This window comes from Globicephala melas, chromosome 4 (assembly GCF_963455315.2).
Source record: "Globicephala melas chromosome 4, mGloMel1.2, whole genome shotgun sequence".
NCBI lineage: Eukaryota > Metazoa > Chordata > Mammalia > Artiodactyla > Delphinidae > Globicephala > Globicephala melas.
In genome coordinates this window covers 117,329,834-117,353,926 of record NC_083317.1, presented here as the reverse complement: position 1 = coordinate 117,353,926, position 24,093 = coordinate 117,329,834, and the positions used below count along the sequence as shown (strand labels likewise).

General features: G+C 37.9%; 1 protein-coding gene across 1 annotated transcript in view; it reads left to right on the top strand.

The window, feature by feature from the left end:
* The window catches only part of CPB1 (carboxypeptidase B1), a 39,569-nt gene that overhangs the window by 3,825 nt on the left and 11,651 nt on the right, over positions 1-24,093 (top strand). The window contains exons 3-9 of the mRNA XM_030873515.2: positions 3,939-4,063; positions 17,523-17,622; positions 17,711-17,812; positions 18,648-18,749; positions 21,095-21,205; positions 21,295-21,385; positions 22,069-22,271. Coding sequence (XP_030729375.2) covers positions 3,939-4,063; positions 17,523-17,622; positions 17,711-17,812; positions 18,648-18,749; positions 21,095-21,205; positions 21,295-21,385; positions 22,069-22,271 — 834 coding nt within the window. The remainder of the gene's footprint in view (positions 1-3,938; positions 4,064-17,522; positions 17,623-17,710; positions 17,813-18,647; positions 18,750-21,094; positions 21,206-21,294; positions 21,386-22,068; positions 22,272-24,093) is intronic.

The window sequence follows — 24,093 nt, the reverse complement described above, 5'->3', positions numbered from 1 at the left end:
CTCCAATAAAGATGTTAAAAAAAAAAAAGGAAGTTTTACTCTCCTTAGCAATCTTGCAAGTGCAGCATATTCTGGACTGTAGCCTTCCTGATAAGATCATTACAAGGGCATCTAGTCTTTGTATTCATCCTTGGCCGTGTGTCCTTCCTCCCTGCTTTTGAACATGTCCTTTTAAAAGTTGAATGTATTGGAGAGACCTGTGACCACAATGGACTCTAGCAGCCTCCCTCTTTCCATATGTAATTGTATAGGAAGGGTTTCATTTTTATCTCCTTGTTCCTTTATTGGAGACATTCCCCACAAAACCTATTCTCTTTTCTCAGTACTTTCTTGAACTCTGTTTCTGTAGTTTCAGGTGCATGCCCAAGGTAACTTGGTTACAGTCTTCCAATGTTCCCAACACTTCCATTATGATTGTAAGCTTCTCCCTGCTGTCTGGAACTAGGCCTAGAGTAGAAGTCATTTCCTCTTCCAACAAGAAAGGAAAATTCCGTCAAGATAAAGGAAGAGTCTATCATATGCTCAACTCATAGTCAAACGTAACGTGAAGAAACAAATTTGTGTAAATTTGTGAAGAACCAAAATTCCCCAACACAAATATTTATTCTTTTATGAATCCTTCTTTTTCCCAAAAGAATTTAAGGTGAATACACTACTTGCTTTTGTGCTGGTTTTGTAATATATTTTAGGAAAGACTCTTTAAATATTAGCCAGCTGGCTGATTAAGTTGACATTCCCACAGTGGTATCACTTAAAGATATTCCTTTATCTTCCAACAAATGGTTGTCACTCAGGTTCCTGGATTTATAATTTTATAACCTTAGTTTTATAACTCCTTTACATATAATAATTCAATTCCCCATATCTCATATCACATATTTTACTCCACTTCCATATTTTAAACATAGATCTCATTCACAAAGTGTTGGTAATTACCGAAATTTATATTTATCTCCCTGTACCAATATTTTAAGTTCATTATTTGTGACCATACTTAATGCATTGTAAACATCTATAAGGCTATAATGTTGCTCCTGATTTTTGGCTCCGTTTCTCCTAAGAACTGGGGACTAACTCCAGGTTACTAAGTCTGCATCATATTTGCCGGACTCCATAGTGTTGGATGTTGGTATGTTTGCTGACCAATTTTCTCCTTGTCAAAGGAGAGTTTTTACAGGACCTCAGGTTAGGTCTGCAAGTCTTCTGTCAAACATGCTTATGAGATTTCTCTACCCCATTTAAAAATATATATATATATATTCTTAAATGGGGTTGAGAAATTACATATATATATATATATATATATATATATATATATATATATATATTTCTCCCAATATTTGGCAGAACCAGGACAAACGTTTGTACAAGAGGTTAGACGATTAGGGAAGGCAACTTTCAACTTAATATCAGAAGGAAAACCATCAAAAGGCAATTAGGCTGTTCTGAAGTAGTACTAGATATACTCAGGATTGTATCAGAACCATCACCAAGGATATTGTGCAGGTATTTGTCACTCTAAGTGGGAAGCTACCATCTTAATGTAGGTTCTTCCAGAGCAGACCCTTAGACAAAGATTCAAGGGCAAAGATTTCATTTGGAAAGTACAGGGAGCCTGGGTAGACAAGTGAGGAGTGATACAAAGAAGGGAGGGCAGCAAACAAAAGGGGCACTATTAAGCCAGCTATCACAGAGGATGACTAGAGCTTAATCCTACAGAGAAATTCCAGGAAAGGGTGCAAACCACAGGCATCAAAATTATCCCACCTGAGAAATGACAGATTTGGAATATTTAGACATCAACTTGCTAGGGTCATTGGTTAAGCACTTCTCTGGAAAGAGTTATTTCTTTGGCACCTCCTGCCTGCTGCGAGCTGTTAGGCTTTTTCCAGTTTGGGGGAGTTTTCAAGCACAGAGATGCACATCTTGGCAGTGGGGAGTCTCCTGAGCACGCTAAAAGGCTCCAGTGTTAAGTATGAGTGGGGCGCTGTCAAGTTGCCTACAGATGCTTGGAGGACTTTATGTGCTTTACCAATTCTAAACCTCTGTGTCTGTAATAAAGATACACCTCCCTCTCCCATCCCACCGTGGAATGACAGGCATTTATTAAGAACACAAATTCAGAGTTAACTTTTAAAAATATGCTTTCTCCTATAATGTGCTTGTCTTCATGGCCCTTCTCTTTACAATGCTGGCTAACTAGAATTCATCACCAGCCCTTGCTTTCTCTGTCTTTATCATGATAAGCCTTTATACTTCCTCCACTCCTTTTTTTTTTTTTTTAATATTTATCTATTTATTTATTTGGCTGTGTTGGGTCTTAGTTGCAGCACGCAGGATCTTCGCTGTGCTCACGGGCTCTTCATTGCAGCGTGCAGGCTTCTCTGTAGCTGAGGCATGCGGGCTTCTAGAGCATGCAGGTTTAGTTGCTCCTTGGCATGTGAGATCTTAGTTCCCCAACCAGGGATCAAACCCACGTGCCCTGCACTGGCAGGCAGATTCTCAACCGCTGGACCACCAGGGAAGTCCCCCTCCACTATCTTTTAACCTCTCACCTTTATCCTCTCATCTTTGACTCAATAGATCACATTCTGCAGCCAATCCTTGTCAAATTATCAGTACTCTCTCTTTCCAATACCTTAGTGACAACCATACTCACACTATTTCTTCTGGAATCCCTCCTGTGTAATCCTAATGTCCCTGCCTCCCATTCCCCTGACCTTCCCTATGACCCTGACTCATGATTCAGTACCCTCTAGACATCTACAGAGGTTTGAAGATTACCAGGACAGGATATAGGCACCTGGATTCTCCACAGGTATATCTAAAATTGAGTCATCTTATTATCTTACATCATCAGTTTCTATTTCACAACCTCTAAGTGTGCCCAAACTCCCTTCTAAGTTCCAAAGCAATGGTCCTAAGTACCACCACCTGTCATATCTCCATCCTGAGACTAGCTCATAAATATCTAAACAGGTATTGAGTGAGAAACAGGGCAGAGAAAGATCCAATGTCAGGGTCACCTCAGGTTTCTAGGCCTTTACTCAGCTCAAGCAAAGAACAGAAAAACAGAGACCTGTGAGAGGCGGAATGTCATTGGTTAATATTTTCCCAAGGAAAAAGGAGATCTGAAACCACACATCCACAAAGAAAAACATTAGAATTATCAAATATGTCATACTACTTTTGTGCACAATTTCCTCTAAAATCTCCCCATGTCTGATTTGCTCACTAGTGTATTCCTAGTCTCAGGCACAGAGCCTAGCACATAGTAGGTCCTCAGTAATAGCTGATGAATAATTGAACAAATGAAAATGTCAGCACATTATTGGATCCTCAAGAATATTTTGTTTCTGGCCATGGTTCCAACATAACCACTGTGGAAAGATACATTTTTCCTCCCTGATGGATCCCCCACAGGTCAGGGATGTTCTTGGCTCCACACATTACTATGACTTGTATAGCACTGAGTTCCAAGATAAACTCATAAAATGAGTCCATTAAAAAGTAAGAGAAAGCTCAATTTCTCGCTTTTAAATTTTGTGGCTCCAGTTAATTCAGCATCATTCATTCAGCACATGCATCCACTACCACAAACATTGCTATCACAATAAGCAACTGTTCTAGAAAATCAATAAATAGAAGAGAGCAGTTATAGAATACTGCCATTAACTAGCATTATGGGAGATAATTATATGCTCTTCATGCTTGTTCATAATCAATTAATGCTATGTATGTATGTGTAAACACTTTTATTGACATCTAACTGCTTGGTCGCAACTCTTATTCATTCAAGGGAGAGATTTTTAAGAGATTTCATGGATAATTTGAGTCTGAAAATAACTCACTGGAGTACAGCAATAGTGTGCTTGCTGGTGATAATTCGCCCATTGAATTATAGGCGTCCAGTACAATACATCTTATTCCTTATTCAGATTGACTTCTGGAAACCAGATTCTGTCACACAAATCAAACCTCACAGTACAGCTGACTTCCGTGTTAAAGCAGAAGATATTTTCACTGTGGAAGACTTTCTGAAGCAGAATGAACTACAATACGAGTAAGTTTATGTTTTATAGTTATGAAAATTCTCTCTCATGTATGCTCTCATCCTGGTCTCCAAAAAAAGCCTGAGAAGATAAAAATAAGACCAAGATAATGGCTTCCCCAGGGCCCCACAAATAGGTCATGGCAGAGCTGGCCCTGAATTCCAAGTCTTAAGATGTCAAGTCTGGTAGATTTTGTGTTTAGTTATTGCTCTAATAAAAACAGGTTTGACTCTTGAATCCCAACTCTTTAGCCAGATATTTGACCTGCTACTGGTTTACAAGTGATATATAGACTAAAGTCCAAACCGATGGATATTCTATTATCAGCCCAACACAGTTTTAGTCCCAAATCATATCAAGTCTTCTTGCCAGGTGATCACCAGACCTATTGTGAGCCATGAGGGTTCTTCATGCTCCTTTAGATTAAGGACCAGACTAGAGTCAGACTGAGTGGTCCTTCTCTCCTTTTTCCTCCCAAAGTCCCCAACTATCTCTAATGGTAGGAGAAGGCATGGAGAGAAGGACTGAAAGAAAGGAAAGTGGTTCCCCAAAGGCCTAGAGTAGAGTTGGCTAAGCTGATCACTCCATGAATCTTCCCCAAATACCGCACTGATCCATCTAAGCCTTTTAAGATGAGAATGTCCTCTAAGTGGAGACAGTTGTCCATCTGTTGATGCAACAAATAGATAGTGAGCATCTACATATAACAAATGCTGAAAAAATAGATAGGGCCCATCCCCTTCAGAGGAAAATGAACAAAGAATTACAATATGTGTAACAGATGTCAAGATGAGTAAAGAGCTGGAATTGCAGGGGAATAGATCAAGTCTAGGGATCACGGAGGGCCATAGTAGGAAAGGAGGTTTCAGCTGAGAACTAAAAGACGAGGAGTTAGCCAAACAAAGACAATGAAAAACCATAGTCTAGGTAGAGAACAGACTACATGTTAAGGCTTAGAACCTCCCTCAATCTGCATTTGAGGGAGGGAGGAAATGAGGTCTTTAGTCTAAAGCAGAGTTTTTCCTCCAGAAAGTGGATCAGCAAGGAGCAAAGAGACAATCTCACACACCAGTCTTGAACATTCAAATGTTTATCCAACAATCCCCTACCATAAGCTCAAGTCTCCATTATATTTTGAGAAACTGTGACCTACATAATTTTAACAGATATTTTCTCTTATTTTTCACATCCTAAAACTACAGAATAGTATTTATGCTAGTAAAGATATCAGAATTGTCACCTATAAAATCTGCATCTCCATTAGAAGAAGTGGTACAGCATAATGCAACAAGCAAATGCCTTGGGAAAAAACAGACAAGGCTTAAATCCTGACTCTGCAACTTCCTGGCTGTCTGACCTTGGATAATTTGCTTAACCTTTCTGAGCTTCCCTTGTCTTTATAAGGAAAGAATCCTTCTAACCTTACCTTCGTAAAGTGAAGATATATATAATGCCACTCTCAAAGGGCTGTTGTGAAGATGAAATAAAACAATATGTAAATAAACTTCAACTGATACTTTTATTGCTGTGAATGCTGCTATAGTTTACTCTTGTACAAAGAGGTAGATTATACATCTTTCAAAGGTCAACAGAAACTGTTTTGTTTAACCCCATTATCATGCTTCACACAGCTTAGCTATCTGCTTCTGCTTGAGGGAAGTGTCAAAATGTGACCTTAAGAATTGACCGTCTTTTTAAAACAAAGATATAATACAGTAAGTTTCAAAATGTGATTAAGATTCACATCTGTGATATTTTGCTCTTTTTATTACACTAGGAAGGACTTCTAAAATCCTAGCCTATAGGAGCCCTTAATAATATTCAAAAAGATGAGTTTCCTTATAGTTCTTTAAGAAAAACAGAAGGAAGACCGGTGACCATAAGCTAACCCTAGCCACCTGAATTGACATCCTAATTCTACTCAGAACACAAAGTAGTAAAACAGCTTCTAATCAGGTAACAATCTCCTTTTACCGGGAGGAAAATTCATGTCTTTTTTTAATGCGTAAACGTTTAGGGAATTGTGTATGAATGCTGTCTCACGTAGAATATAGGATGTTCCCTGAAGGCTAAGATCTTGTTAATTTTTGCTTAGCACATTTGTGGCATATAATTTCCTAAATATTAAGTAATAATAACTCCCTAGAAATCCTGGAGCAGCACACCAGCAATATGCTTGCCGGGGCTGCAAGTAGTCCCTGTGCATCCCATTATTACCTCATGTGGTAACTAATATGTATTTAGATGGTTTCCTGCTGGCAAGAATTTGCAGTTGTTTTTTCTATGTAACAGGAACCATCTACTGTACAAGTTCTACCAAAATAGCTTTTCAGATTTTTCAGTGGTTCCAACCCTCTTCACTAAGACTTTCATCATTTGGTAGTTTTAATCAGATTCTGAATTACCATGGGAAAAAATTAAAAATGTGTGCACCAAGAAAAATAACAGAATTTTTAATAGATCTTTATTGGAGTGTAATTGCTTCACAATACTGTGTTAGTTTCTGTTGTACAACAAAGTGAATCAGCCATATGCATAAATATATCTCCATATCCCCTCCCTCCTGAGCCTCCCTCCCAACCCTCCCTATCCCACTCCTGTAGGTGGTCACAAAGCACCGAGCTGATCTCCCTGCGCTATGCGGCTGCTTCCCACTAGCTACCCATTTTACATTTGGTAGTGTATAAATGTCCATGCCACTCTCTCACTTCACCCCAGCTTCCCCCACCACCCCATGTCTGCAAGTCCATTATCTAAGTCTATGTCTTTATTCTGCCCCGACACTAGGTTCATCAGTACCATTTTCTTTTTTTTTTAGATTCCATATATATGTGTTAGCATACGGTATTTGTTTTTCTCTTTCTGACTTACTTCACTCTGTACGACAGACTCTAGGTCTATCCACCTCACTACAAATAACTCAGTTTCATTTCTTTTTATGGCTGAGTAATATTCCATTGTATATATGTGCCACATCTTCTTTATCCATTCATCTGTCGATGGATAGTTAGGTTGCTTCTATGTCCTGGCTATTGTAAATAGTACTGCAATGAACATTAGGGTCCATATGTCTTTTTGAATTATGGTTTTCTCTGCGTACATGCCCAGTAGTGGGATTGCTGGGTCATATGGTAATTCTATTTTTAGTTTTTTAAGGAACCTCCATACTGTTCTCCATAGTGGCTGTATAAATTTACATTCCCACCAACAGTGCAAGAGGGTTCCCTTTTCACCACACCCTTTCCACTATTTATTGTTTCTAGATTTTTTTATAATGGCCATTCTGACTGCTGTGAGGTGATACCTCACTGTATTTTTTTTTTTGTTTTTTTTTTTTTGCAATACGCGGGCCTCTCACTGCTGTGGCCTCTCCTGCTGCAGAGCACAGGCCCCAGACGTGCAGGCCCAGCGGCCATAGCCCACAGGCCCAGCCGCTCCGCAGCATGTGGTATCCTCCCGGACCGGGACACGAACCCGTGCCCCCCGCGTCGGCAGGCGGACTCCCAACCACTGCGCCACCAGGGAAGCCCCTCACTGTAGTTTTGATTTGCATTTCTCTAGTAATTAGTGATGTTGAGCATCTTTTCATGTGCCTCTTGGCTATGTGTATGTTTTCTTCGGTGAAATGTCTATTTAGGTCTTCTGCCCATTTTTGGATTGGATTGTTTTTTTGATAGTGAGCTCCATGAGCTGTTTGTATATTTTGGAGATTAATCCTTTCTCTGTTATTTCATTTGCAAGTATTTTCTCCCGTTCTGATGGTTGTCTTTTCATCGTGTTTATGGTTTCCTTTGCTGTGCAAAAGCTTTGAAGTTTCATTAGGTCCCATTTGTTTATTTTTGTTTTTATTTCCATTACTCTAGGAGGTGGGTCAAAAAAGATCTTGCTGTGGTTTATGTCAAAGAGTGTTCTGCCTATGTTTTCCTCTACGAGTTTTACACTGTCTGGTCTTATATTTATGTCTTTAATCCGCTTTGAGTTTATTTTTGTGTATGGTGTTAGGGAGTGTTCTAATTTCATTCTTTTCCATGTAGCTGTCCAGTTTTCCCAGCACCACTTATTGAAGAGACTGTCTTTTCTCCATTGTATATTCTTGCCTCCTTTGTCATAAATTAGGTTGACCATATGTGTGTGGGTTTATCTCTGGGCTTTCTATCCTGTTCCACTGATCTATATTTCTGTTTTTGTGCCAGTACCATACTGTCTTGATTACTGTAGCTTTGTAGTATAGTTTGAAGTCAGGGAGCCTGATTCCTCCAGCTCTGTTTTCATCCCTCAAGACTGCTTTGGCTATTCAGGGTCTTTTGTGTTTCCATACAAATTGTAAAATTTTTTGTTCTAATTCTGTGAAGAATGCCACTGGTAGTTTGAAAGGGATTGCATTGAATCTGTAGATTGCTTTGGGTACTATAGTCATTTTCACAATGTTGATTCTTCCTATCCAAGAACATGGCATATTTCTCCATCTGTTTATCTCATCTTTAATTTCTTTCATCAGTGTTTTATAGTTTTCTGAGTACAAGTCTTTTGTCTCCTTAGGTAGGTTTATTCCTAGGTATTTTATTCTTTTTGTTGCAGTGGTAGATGGGATTGTTTCCCTAATTTCTCTTTCTGATTTTTCGTTGTTAGTGTATAGGAATGCCAGAGATTTCTGTGCATTAATTTTGTATCTTGCAAGCTTACCAAATTCTCTGATTAGTTCTAGTTGTTTTCTGGTGGCATCTTTAGGATTTTCTATGTATAGTATCATGTCATCTGCAAACAGTGACAGTTTTACTTCTTCTTTTCCATTTTGTATCCCTTTTATTTCTTTTTTCTTCTCTGATTGCCATGACTAGGACTTCCAAAACTATGTTGAATAAGAGCAGCAAGAGGGTACAAACTTGTCTTCTTCCTGATCTTAGTGGAAATGCTTTCAGTTTTTCACCACTGAGTATAGTATTTGCTGTGGGTTTGTCATATATGGCCTTTATTATATTGTGGTAGGTTCCCTCTATGACCATTTTCTGAAGAGTTTTTAACATAAATTGGTGTTGAATTTTGACAAAAGCTTTTTCTGCATCTATTGAGATGATAATATGGTTTTTATCCTTCAATTTGTTAATATGGTGTATCACATTGATTGATTTGCATATATTGAAGAATCCCTGCATCCCTGGGATAAATCCCACTTGATCATGGTGTATGATCCTTTTAATATGTTGTTGGATTCTGTTTGCTAGTATTTTGTTGAGGATTTTTGCATCTATATTCATCTGTGATATTGTTCTATAGTTTTCTTTTTTTGTGATACCTCTCTGGTTTTGGTATCAGGGTGATGGTGGCTTCATAGAATGAATTTGAGAGTGTTCCTCCATCTGCAATGTTTTGGAAGCATTTGAGAAGGATGGGTGCTAGCTCTTCTCTAAATATTTGATAGAATTTGCCTGTGAAGCCATCTGGTCCTGGACTTTTGTTTGTTGGAAGATTTTTAATTACACTTTCAATTTCATTACTTGTGATAGGTCTGTTTATATTTTCTAATTCTTCCTGGTTCAGTCTTGGAAAATTGTACCTTTCCAAGAATTTGTCCATTTCTTCATGGTTGTCCATTTTATTGGCATATAGTTGTTTGTAGTAGTCTCTTATAATCCTTTGTATTTCTGTAGTGTCAGTTGTGATTTTCCTTTATCATTTCTAATTTTATTGATTTGCATCCTCTCCCTTATTTTCTGAATGAGTCTGGCTAAGGGTTTGTCAGTTTTGTTTATTTTCTCAAAGAACCAACTTTTAGTTTTATTAATATTTGCTATTGTTTCCTTCATTTCTATTTCATTTATTTCTGCTCCGATCTTTATGATTTCTTTCCTTCTATACTGACATTGGTTTTCTTTGTGCTTCTTTCCCTAGCTGCTTTAGGTATAGGGTTAGATTGTTTATTTGAGATTTTTCTTGTTTCTTGAGGTGAGACTGAATTTCTATAAACTTCCCTCTTAGAAATGCTTTTGCTGCATCCCATAGGTTTTGGGTCATTATGTTTTTGTTGTCATTTGTTTCTATGTATTTTTTTCTTCTTTGATTTCTTCAGTGATCTCTTGGTTATTTAGTAGTGCACTTCAGCCTCCATGTATTTGTGGGTTTTACAGGTTTTTCCCTGTAATTGATTTCCAGTCTCATAGCATTGTGGTCAGAAAAGATGCTTGATACGATTTTCAATTTTCTTAAATTTTCTGAGGCTTGATTTGTGACCCAAGATGTGATCTATCCTGGAGAATGTTCCGTGTGCACTTGAGAAGAAAGTGTATTCTGCCACTTTCAGGTGGAACATCTTATAAATATCAATTAAATCTATCTGGTCTACTGTGTCATTTAAAGCTTGTGTTTCCTTATTTATTTTCTATTTGGATGATCTGTCAATTGGTGTAAGTGGGCTGTTAAAGTCCCCTATTTTTATTGTGTTACTGTTGATTTCCCATTTCATGGTTGTTAGCATTTGCCTTATGTATTGAGATGCTCCTATGTTGGGTGCATAAACATTTATAATTGTTATATCTTCTTCTTGCATTGATCCCTTGATCATTATGTAGTGTCCTTCCTTATCTCTTGTAACAGCCTTTATTTTAAAGTCTACTTCATCTGATATGAGTTTGCTACTCCAGCTTTCTTTTGATTTCCATTTGCATGGGATATCTTTTTCCATCCCTTCACTTTCAGTCTGTATGTGTCCCTAGGTCTGAAGTGGGTCTCTTGTAGACAGCATATATATGGGTCTTGTTTCTGTATCATTCAGCCAGTCTGTGTCTTTTGGTTGGAGCATTTAATCCATTTACATTCAAGGTTATTATTTTTTTTTCTTTTCACACACACACACTGTATTTTTTTTACAACAGATAAATTGACACCAAGCATTGTAAATGGATGACCACAACAAAAGCAACAATGATTGCAATTACCAAACACAAAACACACTCATACTATGTCATAATATTGACATTCAGTCCCGTAATCCTCCACTGTAACAGCTCCTTTACTTTGCAATGAAAACTGATTTGTATATTTTTTGCCTCTGAGTCCTTGTGGGATTTTTTTTTAATTCAAACAGAAAGTCACAAAAATTATAATCATCCTCATCAGTTCACTCAGTCCCATGTAATTAATTTTTTTAATCTTGATCTTTTGTTAGCACTTTTAAGAATTCATCAGTTTTCCATTAGAGTTCTGAAAATGCTTATTCATTCAGTTCAGCAGTATAGTTACCAGAAACCTGTACTTGTCAGAGTCTTTTCCATGAATTCCTTGAAGATGAAACCCTTTTAGAGGAACATTTTTGCAAAAGCATCAGCGTATACCCAGAACTATCTGTAAATGACAAAAGACTTAAAAGTGACCACGGTAAAAGATTTGATGAAAGTTCGTAATAATGCAATTGACAAGGAAATTTAGTTATTTCTGAGATATACATTTCAAATAACTAGAATTATGACTTATAACATTATACCAGAACATATAAGATTTTTAGAAATTTCATGTAATGTCTGAAACATTTATATTAACATATTTCCATACAAATAACCCAAAGAAAGTTTAGTATTATTTGTTTTTTGTTTGTTTGTGTGTTTATACTGCAGGTTCTTATTAGTCATCAATTTTATACACATCAGTGTATACATGTCAATCCCAATTGCCCAATTCAGCACACCACCATCTCCACCCCCCGCAGCTTTCCCCCGCTTGGTGTCCATACGTTTGTTCTCTACATCTGTGTCTCAACTTCTGCCCTGCAAACTGGTTCATCTGTATCAAGGTTATTATTGATATGTATGTTCCTATTACCATTTTCTTAATTGTTTTGGGTTTGTTTTTGTGGGTCTTTCCTTCTCTTGTGTTTCCCACCTAGAGAAGTTTCTTTAGCATTTGTTGTAAAGCTGGTTTGGTGGTGATGAATTCTCTTAGCTTTTGTTTGTCTGAAAAGCTTTTGATTTCTCTGTTGAATCTGAATGAGATCATTGCTGGGTAGAGCAATCTTGGCTGTAGGTTCTTCTCTTTCATCACTTTAAGTATATCCTGCTACTCCCTTCTGGCCTGCAGAGTTTCTGCTGAAAAATCAGCTGATAACCTTATGGGGATTCCTTTGTATGTTATTTTTTGTTTTCCCTTGCTTCTTTTAATATTTTTTCTTTGAATTTAATTTTTGTTAGTTTGATTAATATGTGTCTTGGTGTGTTTTTCCTAGGGTTTATCCTGTATGGGATGCTCTGTGCTTCCTGGATTTGGGTGACTATTTCCTTTCCCATGTTTGGGAAGTTTTCCACTATAATCTCTTCAAATGTTTTCTCAGACCCATTATTTTTCTTTTTCTGGGACCCCTATAATTTGAATGTTGGTGAGTTTAGTGTTGTCCCAGAGGTCTCTGAGATTGTCTTCAACTCTTTTCATTCTTTTTTCTTTGTTCTGTTCCTCAGCAGTTATTTCCACCATTTTGTCTTCCCACTCACTTATTCGTTCTTCTGCCTCAGTTATTCTGTTATTGATTCCTTCTAGTGTATTTTCCATTTCAGTTACTGTGTTTTTCATCTCTGTTTGTTTGTTCTTTAGTACTTCTAGATCTTTGTTAAACATTTCTTGTATTTTCTCAATCTGTGCCTCCATTCTATTTCAGAGATTCTGGATCATCTTTACTATCATTACTCTGAATTCTTTTTCAGGTAGATTGCCTACTTCCTCTTCATTTATTTGGTCTTGTAGATTTTTACCTTGCTTCTTCATCTGTGACATTTTTATTTTGCCGTCTCAATTTTCTTTTTCCTTTTTTTTTATAAGTGACATTGTGTTCCTGTCTTACTGGTTGTTGGGCCTGAGGCTTCCAACACTGGAGTTTGTAGGCTGTTGGGTAGAGCTGGGTCTTGGTGCTGAGATGAGGACCTCCAGGAGACCTCACTCCAATGAATATTCCCTGGGGTGTGAGGCTCTCTGTTAGTCCAGTGGTTCGGACTCAGAGCTCCCACCACAGGAGCTTCGTCCCAACCCCTGGCTCATAAACCAAGATCCTGAAAGTCGTGCAGGATGGCCAAAAAAAAAAAAAAAGGACAATAACAAAGTAAAAAATAAAATCAGACTTAGAAACTAACAGCTATGTTAGAAAACATATAAAAATAAAAATATAGACGAAACAACAACTGGAAGGTAAAACAGAGCCACAATAGTAAAAAAGAGGAGAAGGAAGAAAAAAAAGGTGGAAAAGGCCTTGGCTGTGGAGGGCAGGGCCTAAGCAGGGGTGAGGTTTGGGTGGTGGGCGGGGCCTCTGCTTAGGACCCACAGGGCTGGAAAAGTCCGAGGGTGGGGGAGCCTTAGGCTCAACAGAAGATGCCCAGGTATGCTTCCCACCTCTAGTCTCAGAGGGCAGAGGACCCCACCTGGGAGCCCAGCAGGCTTCCTCCACTCCTCTCCTGTTCCTCCTGGAGGGCCCCTCTCACCTGCCTCTCCTGATCTCCCTCCTATGCCCCCAGGGCCCACGTGGCCTAGAGGGGACTTTGGAGTGCAGGGGACTGGCTTGGGAGCTCAGCAGGCTCCCCCAGCCCAAGTGGGTGGAGCAAACGCCCTCTGCTCCTTTCTACTCCTCTGGTCCTGGAGGACCCCTCCCACCTACCTTTCCTGTTCTCTCCTGGGCTCCCTCCTATGCTCCCAGGACCAACCCGGCCTGGAGGGGACCTCTGAGGGCATAGGACCTGGCCTGAGAGCTGGGCAGACTTCCTTGGCCGATTGGGCAGGGGAAACGCTGGGCCCATTCCCCTCCTGATCTGAGTCCCCAAGGGTCCCTCTCAGCCACCCCTCAGGGGCGCCGGTCCTGTCCAGCCTCCGTATTCCCACGTCCTACCAGTTCGCTTGGGGGGTCTTCCCGTTTCCTTGGGCATCGGTGTCCCCCACCAGCATCCAGCAGGCACCCTAGTTATGGGGAGACGTGAACTCTGCATCTTCCCACACTGCCATCTTGACTTCACCCCCCCCCCAATAACTGTATTTTTAAATGCTTATGTCACACGCTAGGTACAGAAAGACTAGGAATTGGATGGTGTAAATCTCCCACTTATGGTTCTGAAGCCAAGTTGACAGAATCTTTCGGTGGGTGGGCCTTCACAGAATTCCTTCTTATAAATTTCAGTAAGGTGGTCTATGCCTTATCCAATGCAGGAAGAGACTGATGGTTGCTATCTGCCTATAACATTTTTCTGCATATTTCAGATTCGATCAGTAAAGTGTCCTTGGATAACAATGTGTACATAGTAATGTTCTTCAATAGCAACGGGTGTGTAGTCTGGGGACTGACCTAATACTCCTTTTTCAGGAATCTGAAAAGGGGAGAAAACTAACTCATGTCTCTACTCCTCAGACATTGTGTTTCTTGCTTTGTTGGGAGTCCCATTATCTAATTTGCCTGCATGCTAAAAAAAAAAAAAAAAAGAAGAAGTGGGATAGCACTATAAAAGGAACATATAAAAGTATAAAATAGTGTACATGCCTCTGTATTTTGGAGCTGTAATGCAGTCCCTATTACATTATGAGTCATTATTTTAATCTCCTAGAATAGAAGCTCATTATTTAGTAATCATATTTTGTAATGTGGCTAAAGTAGTACTTTGTTCTAAACCTAATAAAATCATAGGGCTGGAAAGGATCATTTAAGGCCAATTTCCCACCTTCAGGCAAAAGCACCACATTTCAACCTCATTCTGATACTCTTTTGCAAGTTACTAGAGGATACTTTTGGGTGTCATCTTAAATCTAACTGGTTTTATTATGCTTCCTTGTCCTGATTATTGATGAAAATGTTTAAATATTAACATAATAATAACTCTAACAGATTGTCTCTTCTTAGTACCAAACAAAACACTAACCTCCACATTGTCACTTATTCTCCCAAATAATTCGAATTTGAGGATTGTATGCAAAAGAAGGATATTGCAATATGCTGTGAAAGCCCTATTTCCCCCCTCTACTCAGAGCTGGTTCCTGGTAGGTCAGAGATCATTATGGTTACGGTCTTAGGGACAAATGTCTACTGAATGTCCTGAGGCTGTAGAATGCCTGGGAGCAATTAACTGATGATTTCTTTTCTCTGGGCAGCCACTAAGAAGCCATGTAACCTAGGTGATTATTTTACTCGCTGTCAATGGAAAATCTTGTTAAGGTGTCATTTACCATTTCCTCTTGGATTTTTAGTTTTGCCATTCTGTCAGAGAAGTTCATCCTTGTTAGGCAGGATTTGTTCTTTCGAACTGATAATCTTGGAATACAGTTGTTTTCTTAAAGGTTTCTGCCTGTTGATTTTCAGTTTTCAATGTTTTTGTTTTACTTGTTTCGGTTTTGTTTTTAGTTTTTAGCTATATTTGACAATCATTTACCTAAACTATCTCTATTCTAGATGTTTCCCTAGAGTTTATGAAGGTGGTAACTGGCAACTTTACTGTAGTTTAATTTTTTTTCTTCATAAACCTTGGAAGACATCTATGTAAATGACCAAGGCCTAGGAATTTGAGTCAAGTCATTGCATTTTAGAACTGAAAAGGACATTGAATACCAGCTAATAAATATCCCATTATACAAATTATGAAATAAGGCCCAGAGATTAAATGACTTTGCTGAAACCAATTTACATGTTAGGCAAAACTATGACCCTGATCTTTTGATTTCTAATTCTAGATTCTTTCTAATTCCCCCCTATTCCCTAACAATCCAATTTAGGTGTTGAATATAATTAATTATAGCACTTACTATAATCATTGTTCCTAAGTATAGCCCGCAGAATGACTGTCCCTCCTAAATGTCTACATCCCAACCCCTAGAACATCTGAATATATGCTAATGACAAAGAGAAGTTAGGATTGCAGATGGAATTAAGGTTTGCTAAGCAGCTGAACTTAAAATAGGTAGATTATCCTAAATTGTCCTGAGAAGTCCAAAGTAACCACAGGGTCCTTACAAGTGGAAGAAGGAGGCAGAAGAGGAAGTCAGAGTGATGAAACATGAGAAGGACTTGAGCTGCTATTGCTGGCTTTGAAGATGGAGAAGGGCAAACAGCCAAGGAATGTGGGCAGCCTTTAAAGGGCAAGGAATCAGACTCTCCCCTAGAGCTTCCAGAAAGCACTTCACTGTTCACATGTTGATCGTAGCCCAGTGAGACCTGTGTTGGATTTCTAAGCTGTAAAATAATAAATTCATATAGTTTTAAGCCACTTAGTTTGTGGTAACTTAGAGCAGCCATAGAAATGAAAGCACTAACAAAGTACTGATGGCTGCTTAATGGGAAATGTTCTTTCCACAGAATAAATATTAAACTCTTCTCCTTTTCCTTTTTTTTTTTTTTAATACTACCTTAAGATAGTTAAGCCCTTAAGACAGTATTTGCCTCTTGCTAGGAAACAAATATCATTTAGTATTAATTTATGGTATTTTCCATAAACAGACACAAGTTCATGCACAGTTAAACAAAAGAAGGAGACAGCAGGAGGGAGGTTCAGAGGATGTCCCTGACATACTTCATCAGAATGCCCTTGGGGCAGCCGGAGGAGAAGTAGACTTTTGATATGTGGCTACAATTCTCTGTGTGTCAGATAAAAACATTTCAAGGCTTGACTGTGGATAATAGAAGTTTCTGTAAACTAACTACTGCCCATGATATTTACAGTCTATGATCAAGGACATTAATGCTCATAAAATTTTGTCCCTTCAGAACACACTTTCCACTCAAAAGTAGCAAAGAGAAACAAAGTCATATATACCCACACCTTCACATGTGCCTCTTATAATAAGACCTTTCACCTGAATAATCATTTTTAGAAATAAGCAAGCCTCAAAGTTTCTGTCACCAATTGTCATATTACCTTACTACAGAACCATTCTTACATTACTTTAAACCAGCCAAAAGAAAGGCAAGCAGAAACAAATACTTTAAACTCAGTATTCTTTGGTCTAAAAAAATCTTTAGCTTGTCAATATTTCTGAATTTCCACCCAGCAAGATATTTTTCTCAAAACCTAGAGAAAGGCCTCAGGTGACTGGCTGTCCCAATCTACTACTACTGGGATTGAGTAGGTTCCTGGGACATGGGACTTTCAGTGCTAAAACAAGGAAAATCTTGAGGAAGAAAGACCACTGATAGGGCTTAAGGGCATGCTTCTGTGTTGAGCCCAAGGCCCTGATGCAGAATGCCCCAGGTACCAGGGAAATCATTTTCCAAGTTTAAGGTCCAAGGACCCCCAAACAGGTGAAGTTTGGGCCAAAGAAGAGCCTGCCTTGCTCATAGTCTCCAGTATCCTTCTCAATGATTTACTTACTTTGTGATGAGTAGCTCAAGTTGAAAGGCATAATCAGAGGACAGATCTGATGACTTCATGGAGAATGTACTGTACAATCGGCTAAAGCAGAAACTCTGGGTTTTTGCTGACTGGGAAACATGCTTATGTTTACAGGAGCACTCCCTTTGATTTATTACAGGGTATTAATAAGCAACCTCAGATCTGTGCTGGAGGCTCAGTTTGATAGCAAGGTCCGTGCAACTGGACACAGTTACGAGAAGTACAACAACTGGGAAACGGTATGATGCGCACGTGATTTAGACAGACATTGCTTTGGGAATTGAACCAAGAATGTCACATTAACCCACAAATGGTTCCATTTGGTAGATAGAGGCTTGGACTCAACAAGTCGCCAGCGAAAATCCAGACCTCGTCTCTCGCAGTGCCATCGGAACTACATTTTTAGGAAACACTATGTACCTCCTCAAGGTAATCCTTTTTAACCATAACCTTCCCATGTCTGAGGGCTTTAAATCAATGAATTCTAACACATTAACATCTGTTTCACAGACATATTCATCCCAAACATAGTTATAACTCTTTCCCTGCCTCAAACAGATTCCCCAGATTGTTTCATCATATGTGAATTTTTAAATCATTATTTTGATTTATTCAAAAGAAAAAATGCAATAAAATAAGAGAAGTCCTATAAATTTAACCACATTCCTGTAAGCAATGTAAATGATCATCTACCTTGATGAAATTGTCCTCTCCCAGATGTCGTTTGCAAATCCATTTGCTAAAGAGGTTCATAAACTTCATATCTATCAGACAACGGTACACAGCGTATCAACAATTTGTTTCTGTCGTCCTCTAATGCCATTTTTATCATGAAATTCTAATGAAGAAAATACAAAGACATGGAATAAATGGGAGAGAAGGAAAACTTCTTACAAGATTAGCAACAATCATGATTACTTCTAATTACTCATCCAGTTGTCTTGGTCACGTCTCCTAATAGTAGCAGCAGAAAATAACCTCCATGTGAGTACAATTAAGCAGGGTAATCAAGCATCTTCTGAAAAATATGAGCTTGTCAAGCTTAATAAAAATAATAAACAGCCATGTAAGCCTTCAGCTCAAATACTGTGAGTGTCTAGAGGCAAGAACATACCGTGCTAGTATTATGTTTTAATTTAATCATGGAATGTACCTCTTGCTGCTGTCAGGTTTCACCTGTTGAGTCCAAAGCCCAGATGGGTAGTGAATGTTCACCCCTGAATATGATGAATCACAGTTTCCCTTTTCCTTTTGTTTGTAATAGGTTGGCAGACCTGGACCAAATAAGCCTGCCATTTTCATGGACTGCGGTTTCCATGCCAGAGAGTGGATTTCCCCTGCATTTTGCCAGTGGTTTGTGAGAGAGGTCAGTATGTAGAATGATTACTGGCAGAGGAAAGTAGAAAGTATTTTTTTTTATTTCAATCAATCCCTTGTAAACTAACTATAATAAAAGAGAATAATACCATAGAAAAATTCATAATTCCAAGGTCCAAGCTATAAAGGTCACCAAGAAACTTGATAAGGCAAAATTTTTAAACAGCTAGCAAATGGTATTTATTTGTATTTCACTCATCTTAACTTTCTTACCCACCTTTGGTAGAAAGGCTAACAGGTAGTAAATATCGTGGATAGGTCATTTAAAAGTTAATGATTGTGGAAAAACCACTAACTTGATCATTATCTCCTAGATAATAATCAATGTATACTTCAGAGTAAAAGAAAACAATACGTAGTGGTCCCTATTCTAAATGATACTGTTTTCCACTCCTTTATAATTCTAATGGTAAGATATATGTAAAAACCCTTTTAAATATCCATGAGTCCATAATGATATAGATGATTCAATAAATTAAAAAAAGGGAGAGAAGGAACAACTCTTTCTTATAGAAGAATTACAACTAATAGGTGTACAAATGAGCAAAATAGAAAGTTACCATTAGAACACCACAGTAATAACTACTTCATGAAAATCTACAGGTGGATATAAGGATTAGTGGGTAAAAGTTTAAAGAGAACTAGGTTATTTGCAGCAGCAAAGTATCTCTTAAAAAATATGTATTACATTACAAAGGCAAAATTTACAGTGGAGAAGCCTAGCAGAAACTACCTTAACCAAGTGATCAAGGTTAACAACACCTGTGTCAAAGTCACAAAGGAAAGTCTGAGGAATTGTCACAGATAAGAGGAGACGTGATGACCAACTACAATGCGGGGAAGCTGGGTAAAAGGTATATGAGAACTCCCTGTATCTGCAACTCTTCTATAAGTCTAAAATTATTTCAAAAGTAAAGTTTAAAATATTGAAATACTTTAAAAATGTAAGACTATTATTATATACAAGATAATTTCTTTTGGGTAAAGCACTTCTGTATCTATTCTTTAGGCTCCTGGTTTCTAGACATGTTATGTGTCCAATTGGCACCATTTAATTTCAGTGAGTATCTCACTATCTGCCCTCTAGAAAGAAAGACTTTCATCATTACTTTGGTTACCTCTAATCACAGACCACTAACAGAACATGGTTCTATAGCTCTTCCAACATAAAAAGCACATGCTTTACCATGTGTTATTTTAATAAACATACATGTATAAAGCCATGAAGAATATATAAAAACTGTTACTACACAGAAACCATAAATACCTTAAAAATCTCTTCAAGCAAGCCTAGGGAAGAGTTGAATGTAAATTTAATATAATCCTGGGGCTGAAGAACTGTGACTAAGAGAACATAATAAATGGGTATGAGGTCCTTCATTCATAGATAGGTATCCACATCACTTAGCAGGGAGAGCTAGACCCTTAACAGAGTTCCCTTCTCAAGTAAGAGGAATAAGACGACTTCCATCATTATGCAACTTGAGACTTGGTGAAAGCCTCTCCAAAATCCATCAGTGTGATCTCACTTCCTAGTGGGAGCCTTTTTCATTCTTCTTCTTCTACTGAGACCATCTACAGGAGGTCTCACCAAAATTAAACAAATTTCTAGATGACAGTATTAGGAACATGCAGAGCCATCCACAGACATTCCTTACTTACTAGGAATACCCTCATAGCCTACTAACTTTGAAAAAAAGTTCTTACCCTCATATCCTACTAACTTTGAAAAAAAGTTATTACAGTTACCATTTCAAAGGAAATGAGTATTCACATTCTCTAAGTCTTTAATTTTATTGAATTTTCGTTCATCTTTAAAGTAAATAGTTAAAATAAAAAGTAATAATTATATGAGGTATATATGGATGAAATAGAGCAGGGGTCCCCAACGCCCGGGCTGTGGACTGGTACCCATCCACGGCCTGTCAGGAACTGGGCCGCACAGCAGGAGGTGAGTGGCGGGTGAGCGAGTGAAGCTTCATCTGCCGCTCCCCAGCACTCGCGTTACCGCGTGAACCATCACTCGCGTTACCGCCTGAACACCCCCCACCCCCATCCGTGGAAAAATTGTCTTCCACGAAACCAGTGCCTGGTGCCAAAAAGGTTGGGGACCACTGAAACAGAGTATCCTAGAAAAAGGGAAGAACTAGAAACTATTTTAAACAAAACTGTCAGTAATATTTTGCTATTTGCTTTTTAAATATTAATAATATCTACTTCAAAAGGGGATGCCACTTTTGTTACCAAAGTCAACATTCATCTCGTCTATGTAAATTTTAGCAGCATAATGCATTCCATTTTTCCATGAAATTCTGCTTTGTAATTTATACACAGGCTGTTCGCACCTATGGACGTGACAGAAACATGACAGAATTTCTCAACAAGCTAGACTTTTATGTCTTGCCTGTGGTCAATATCGATGGCTACATCTATACCTGGACCAAGGTATATGAACCAATACTGAGAGGGGCTAATGAAATTAAAACCAACCACTTTCTACTATACTTGTCCTAACCATAAACTGCACTTTTCAGTACCGAATGTGGAGAAAGACCCGCTCCACCAACGCTGGATCCACCTGCATTGGCACAGACCCCAACAGAAATTTTGATGCTGGTTGGTGCAGTAAGTATCTGGCTGGCCATTTTGCATGCATCTTTTGAAAAGCATAGGAAGAAAGTAACAGGAAAACACAATAGTGTCTAAAATAAGAAAAAAATATAAAATTTTATATTTTAGAGTTCTAACTTTCTGAAAGCACAGACAATAAACAGCTTGTTTATTCAGTCAATAAAAATGTATTGCTTATTCTATTATGTTCCCAGCTGTGCTAGACGCTGGAAACATAAGACTGAACAAACCAGACATAATCCTGCTACTTGTGGAATGTAAAATCTAGAGGAGACCATCATTAAATAATTATTTAAACAATTATTTAAATAAAATTGTGATTATAATTTTGTGATTCAACTCTCAGTAAATGATTATACTAATATAGAAATTTCTCATGGATATTAGTTTATCCCTACTTATTAATCTTCTTACACTATATTGATCTCATTGTTTAGCACTACACAGGGACATATTGGTGATTTCACATGCAACTTTTTAGCCTGTTAGCTTAAAAACACCCTACTCTTGTGACTAAATGTATGCATACTTTATAATGTACAGATGCATGAGGATGATTATAAAAATTCTTGTGAAAACAACTTATTTTTTAACTCTCTAATTTGAAATTTTGAAACATGACCTGTGGGAACGTCAGCAGATGACCATTTGCCATTAACAACAATATGTTTTTCCAGCTATCGGAGCCTCTAAAAACCCCTGTGATGAAACTTACTGTGGATCTGCTGCAGAGTCTGAAAAAGAGACCAAGGCCCTGGCTAATTTCATCCGCAACCACCTCTCTTCCATCAAAGCATATCTGACAATCCACTCATACTCCCAGATGATACTCTACCCTTACTCCTATGATTACAAACTCCCCAAGAACAATGCTGAGTTGGTAAGTAGTCATGGTAGTAGATATAGTATTTCACTGTTGAGATTTTTAAATTCTATTCCTGGAAAAAATATATATATATACAAAAAATTTCGGGAAGTTCCATTCTTGATTTTCGGTAATAGAAGCAAAAAACTTACCAACACAGATTTACAAGGCATCTGAAATTGGCTACATACATTGGCTAGAAGAAATGTGATTTTGATGTAGGGAATGATCGCCAAAATGCGGTTAATTCACTAATCTTCAAAATGACAACAGTTCCACTTCCTCCTGCTTCACCACAGCACTGACATACATGATGATTTCAGACGCATCTGAGGTAATCTACAAAGTTCCTTCACCTCATACATAATCTTAATCAGAAAGTCAATTTTATCAAGTTGCCTTGAGCTAGATTTGACATGCACAGGCAGAGTATGGCAGATGTCGTTAGGAATTTGCACATTTGGTTGATATATGGTTAAGTGATAAGATCCTAATATTGCTTATTTCTAAATTGTTGGATTAGGTGAGACACAGATGTAAATCAATCAATGAACAAATGATGTCAATGGGTCCTTACTACATATGAGAAATATTGCAAAGAAAATGAACTATCCCTGACTCAAAAAATTAGCAATCTTGTTGGAGAATCAAGATACAACCACATGAAAAGTTAAATAATATAAGAGTTTTATACTATTCAAATTAACAAATACGGTACATCAATGTATAATTTTTTAAAATAAGCAGGTTTGAATCCTTCAAACAACTTTTTTTTAAATTTATGAACATCTGGCTGCCAGAAGTTGGGACCAATGATCTGAAAGAACAAGTGTAAGATTTAAAGCATTTGAGTTATGCCAAAAAAAAAAAAAAAGTATTCCACCTAGACAACGACATAGATATTTGGCTTACCTAAATGCATAAATTCGAAGACCCAATAACTTTATCAACTGGAAACTGTTTTGTTTTCAGATTTAGTCTTTCAGAGACCAAATAAAACATGTAATGCTGTAAATACTTTGTGAAGAGCAAAATGGAAAAATAACTCAGCTTCTTAGAAAACTGATAGCTAATAGTTAGCCAGGTCCTGTTCTTTAAAAAAAAAAAAAAAACGCTATTTTTCATTTCATTTCATTTCAGGAAAATCTTCCCATTTTCCCTACCTGTAGCCAAAAAACAAAAGAGGACATCATTAGTTGGAACCATTCAATATTTCAGTTTTCCAATTAGGCTCAGTCTGTAAGTGTTCCCAGCAGTGGGCGCTCACAGGCCTGCTGTCCCAGAGATGGGTGTGGTCAGCTCCTCATTTCAGTCCTCGATTTCCAGGGCCACCAGAGGAGAGGAGGTGGGGGTATGTTGTTTGCTTAACTCATGTGAATATGCTTAAGCTGTACCACATCAAAAGAGAAAAAGACAAAGCCATACAAACTAAGCACGAATGAGTTAGTAAGTAAAATATTAAAACTAAAATTATAAACCATATTAAATGTAACAACCAATATATCCAATTTGCTTAATAACTAGTTTTAAACATAAACACTAAAAGATTAATGCTAACAGAAAAGCTTAAAGTGTTCTTTGGAATTGAGCTGCTGCACAAAGTTTCAATACTTTTTCTTACTTGGGGAATAAGTTTAAGCCCTTTTAGCGTTGAAAACTTTGTTGCCCCACTGGCTCCATACAATAACGTAGTATCTGACTGCTCTAGAAGTCTACAAACTTTCCTTTAAAAAAAAGAATCAAGTAAGTTCTACCTTTAGAATCTCATGAATAATTCTTGCTACTTCCTGTGGTTTCTCCAGGAAAAGACCCAAGACTCAAAGTGAGTTTAGTGGGC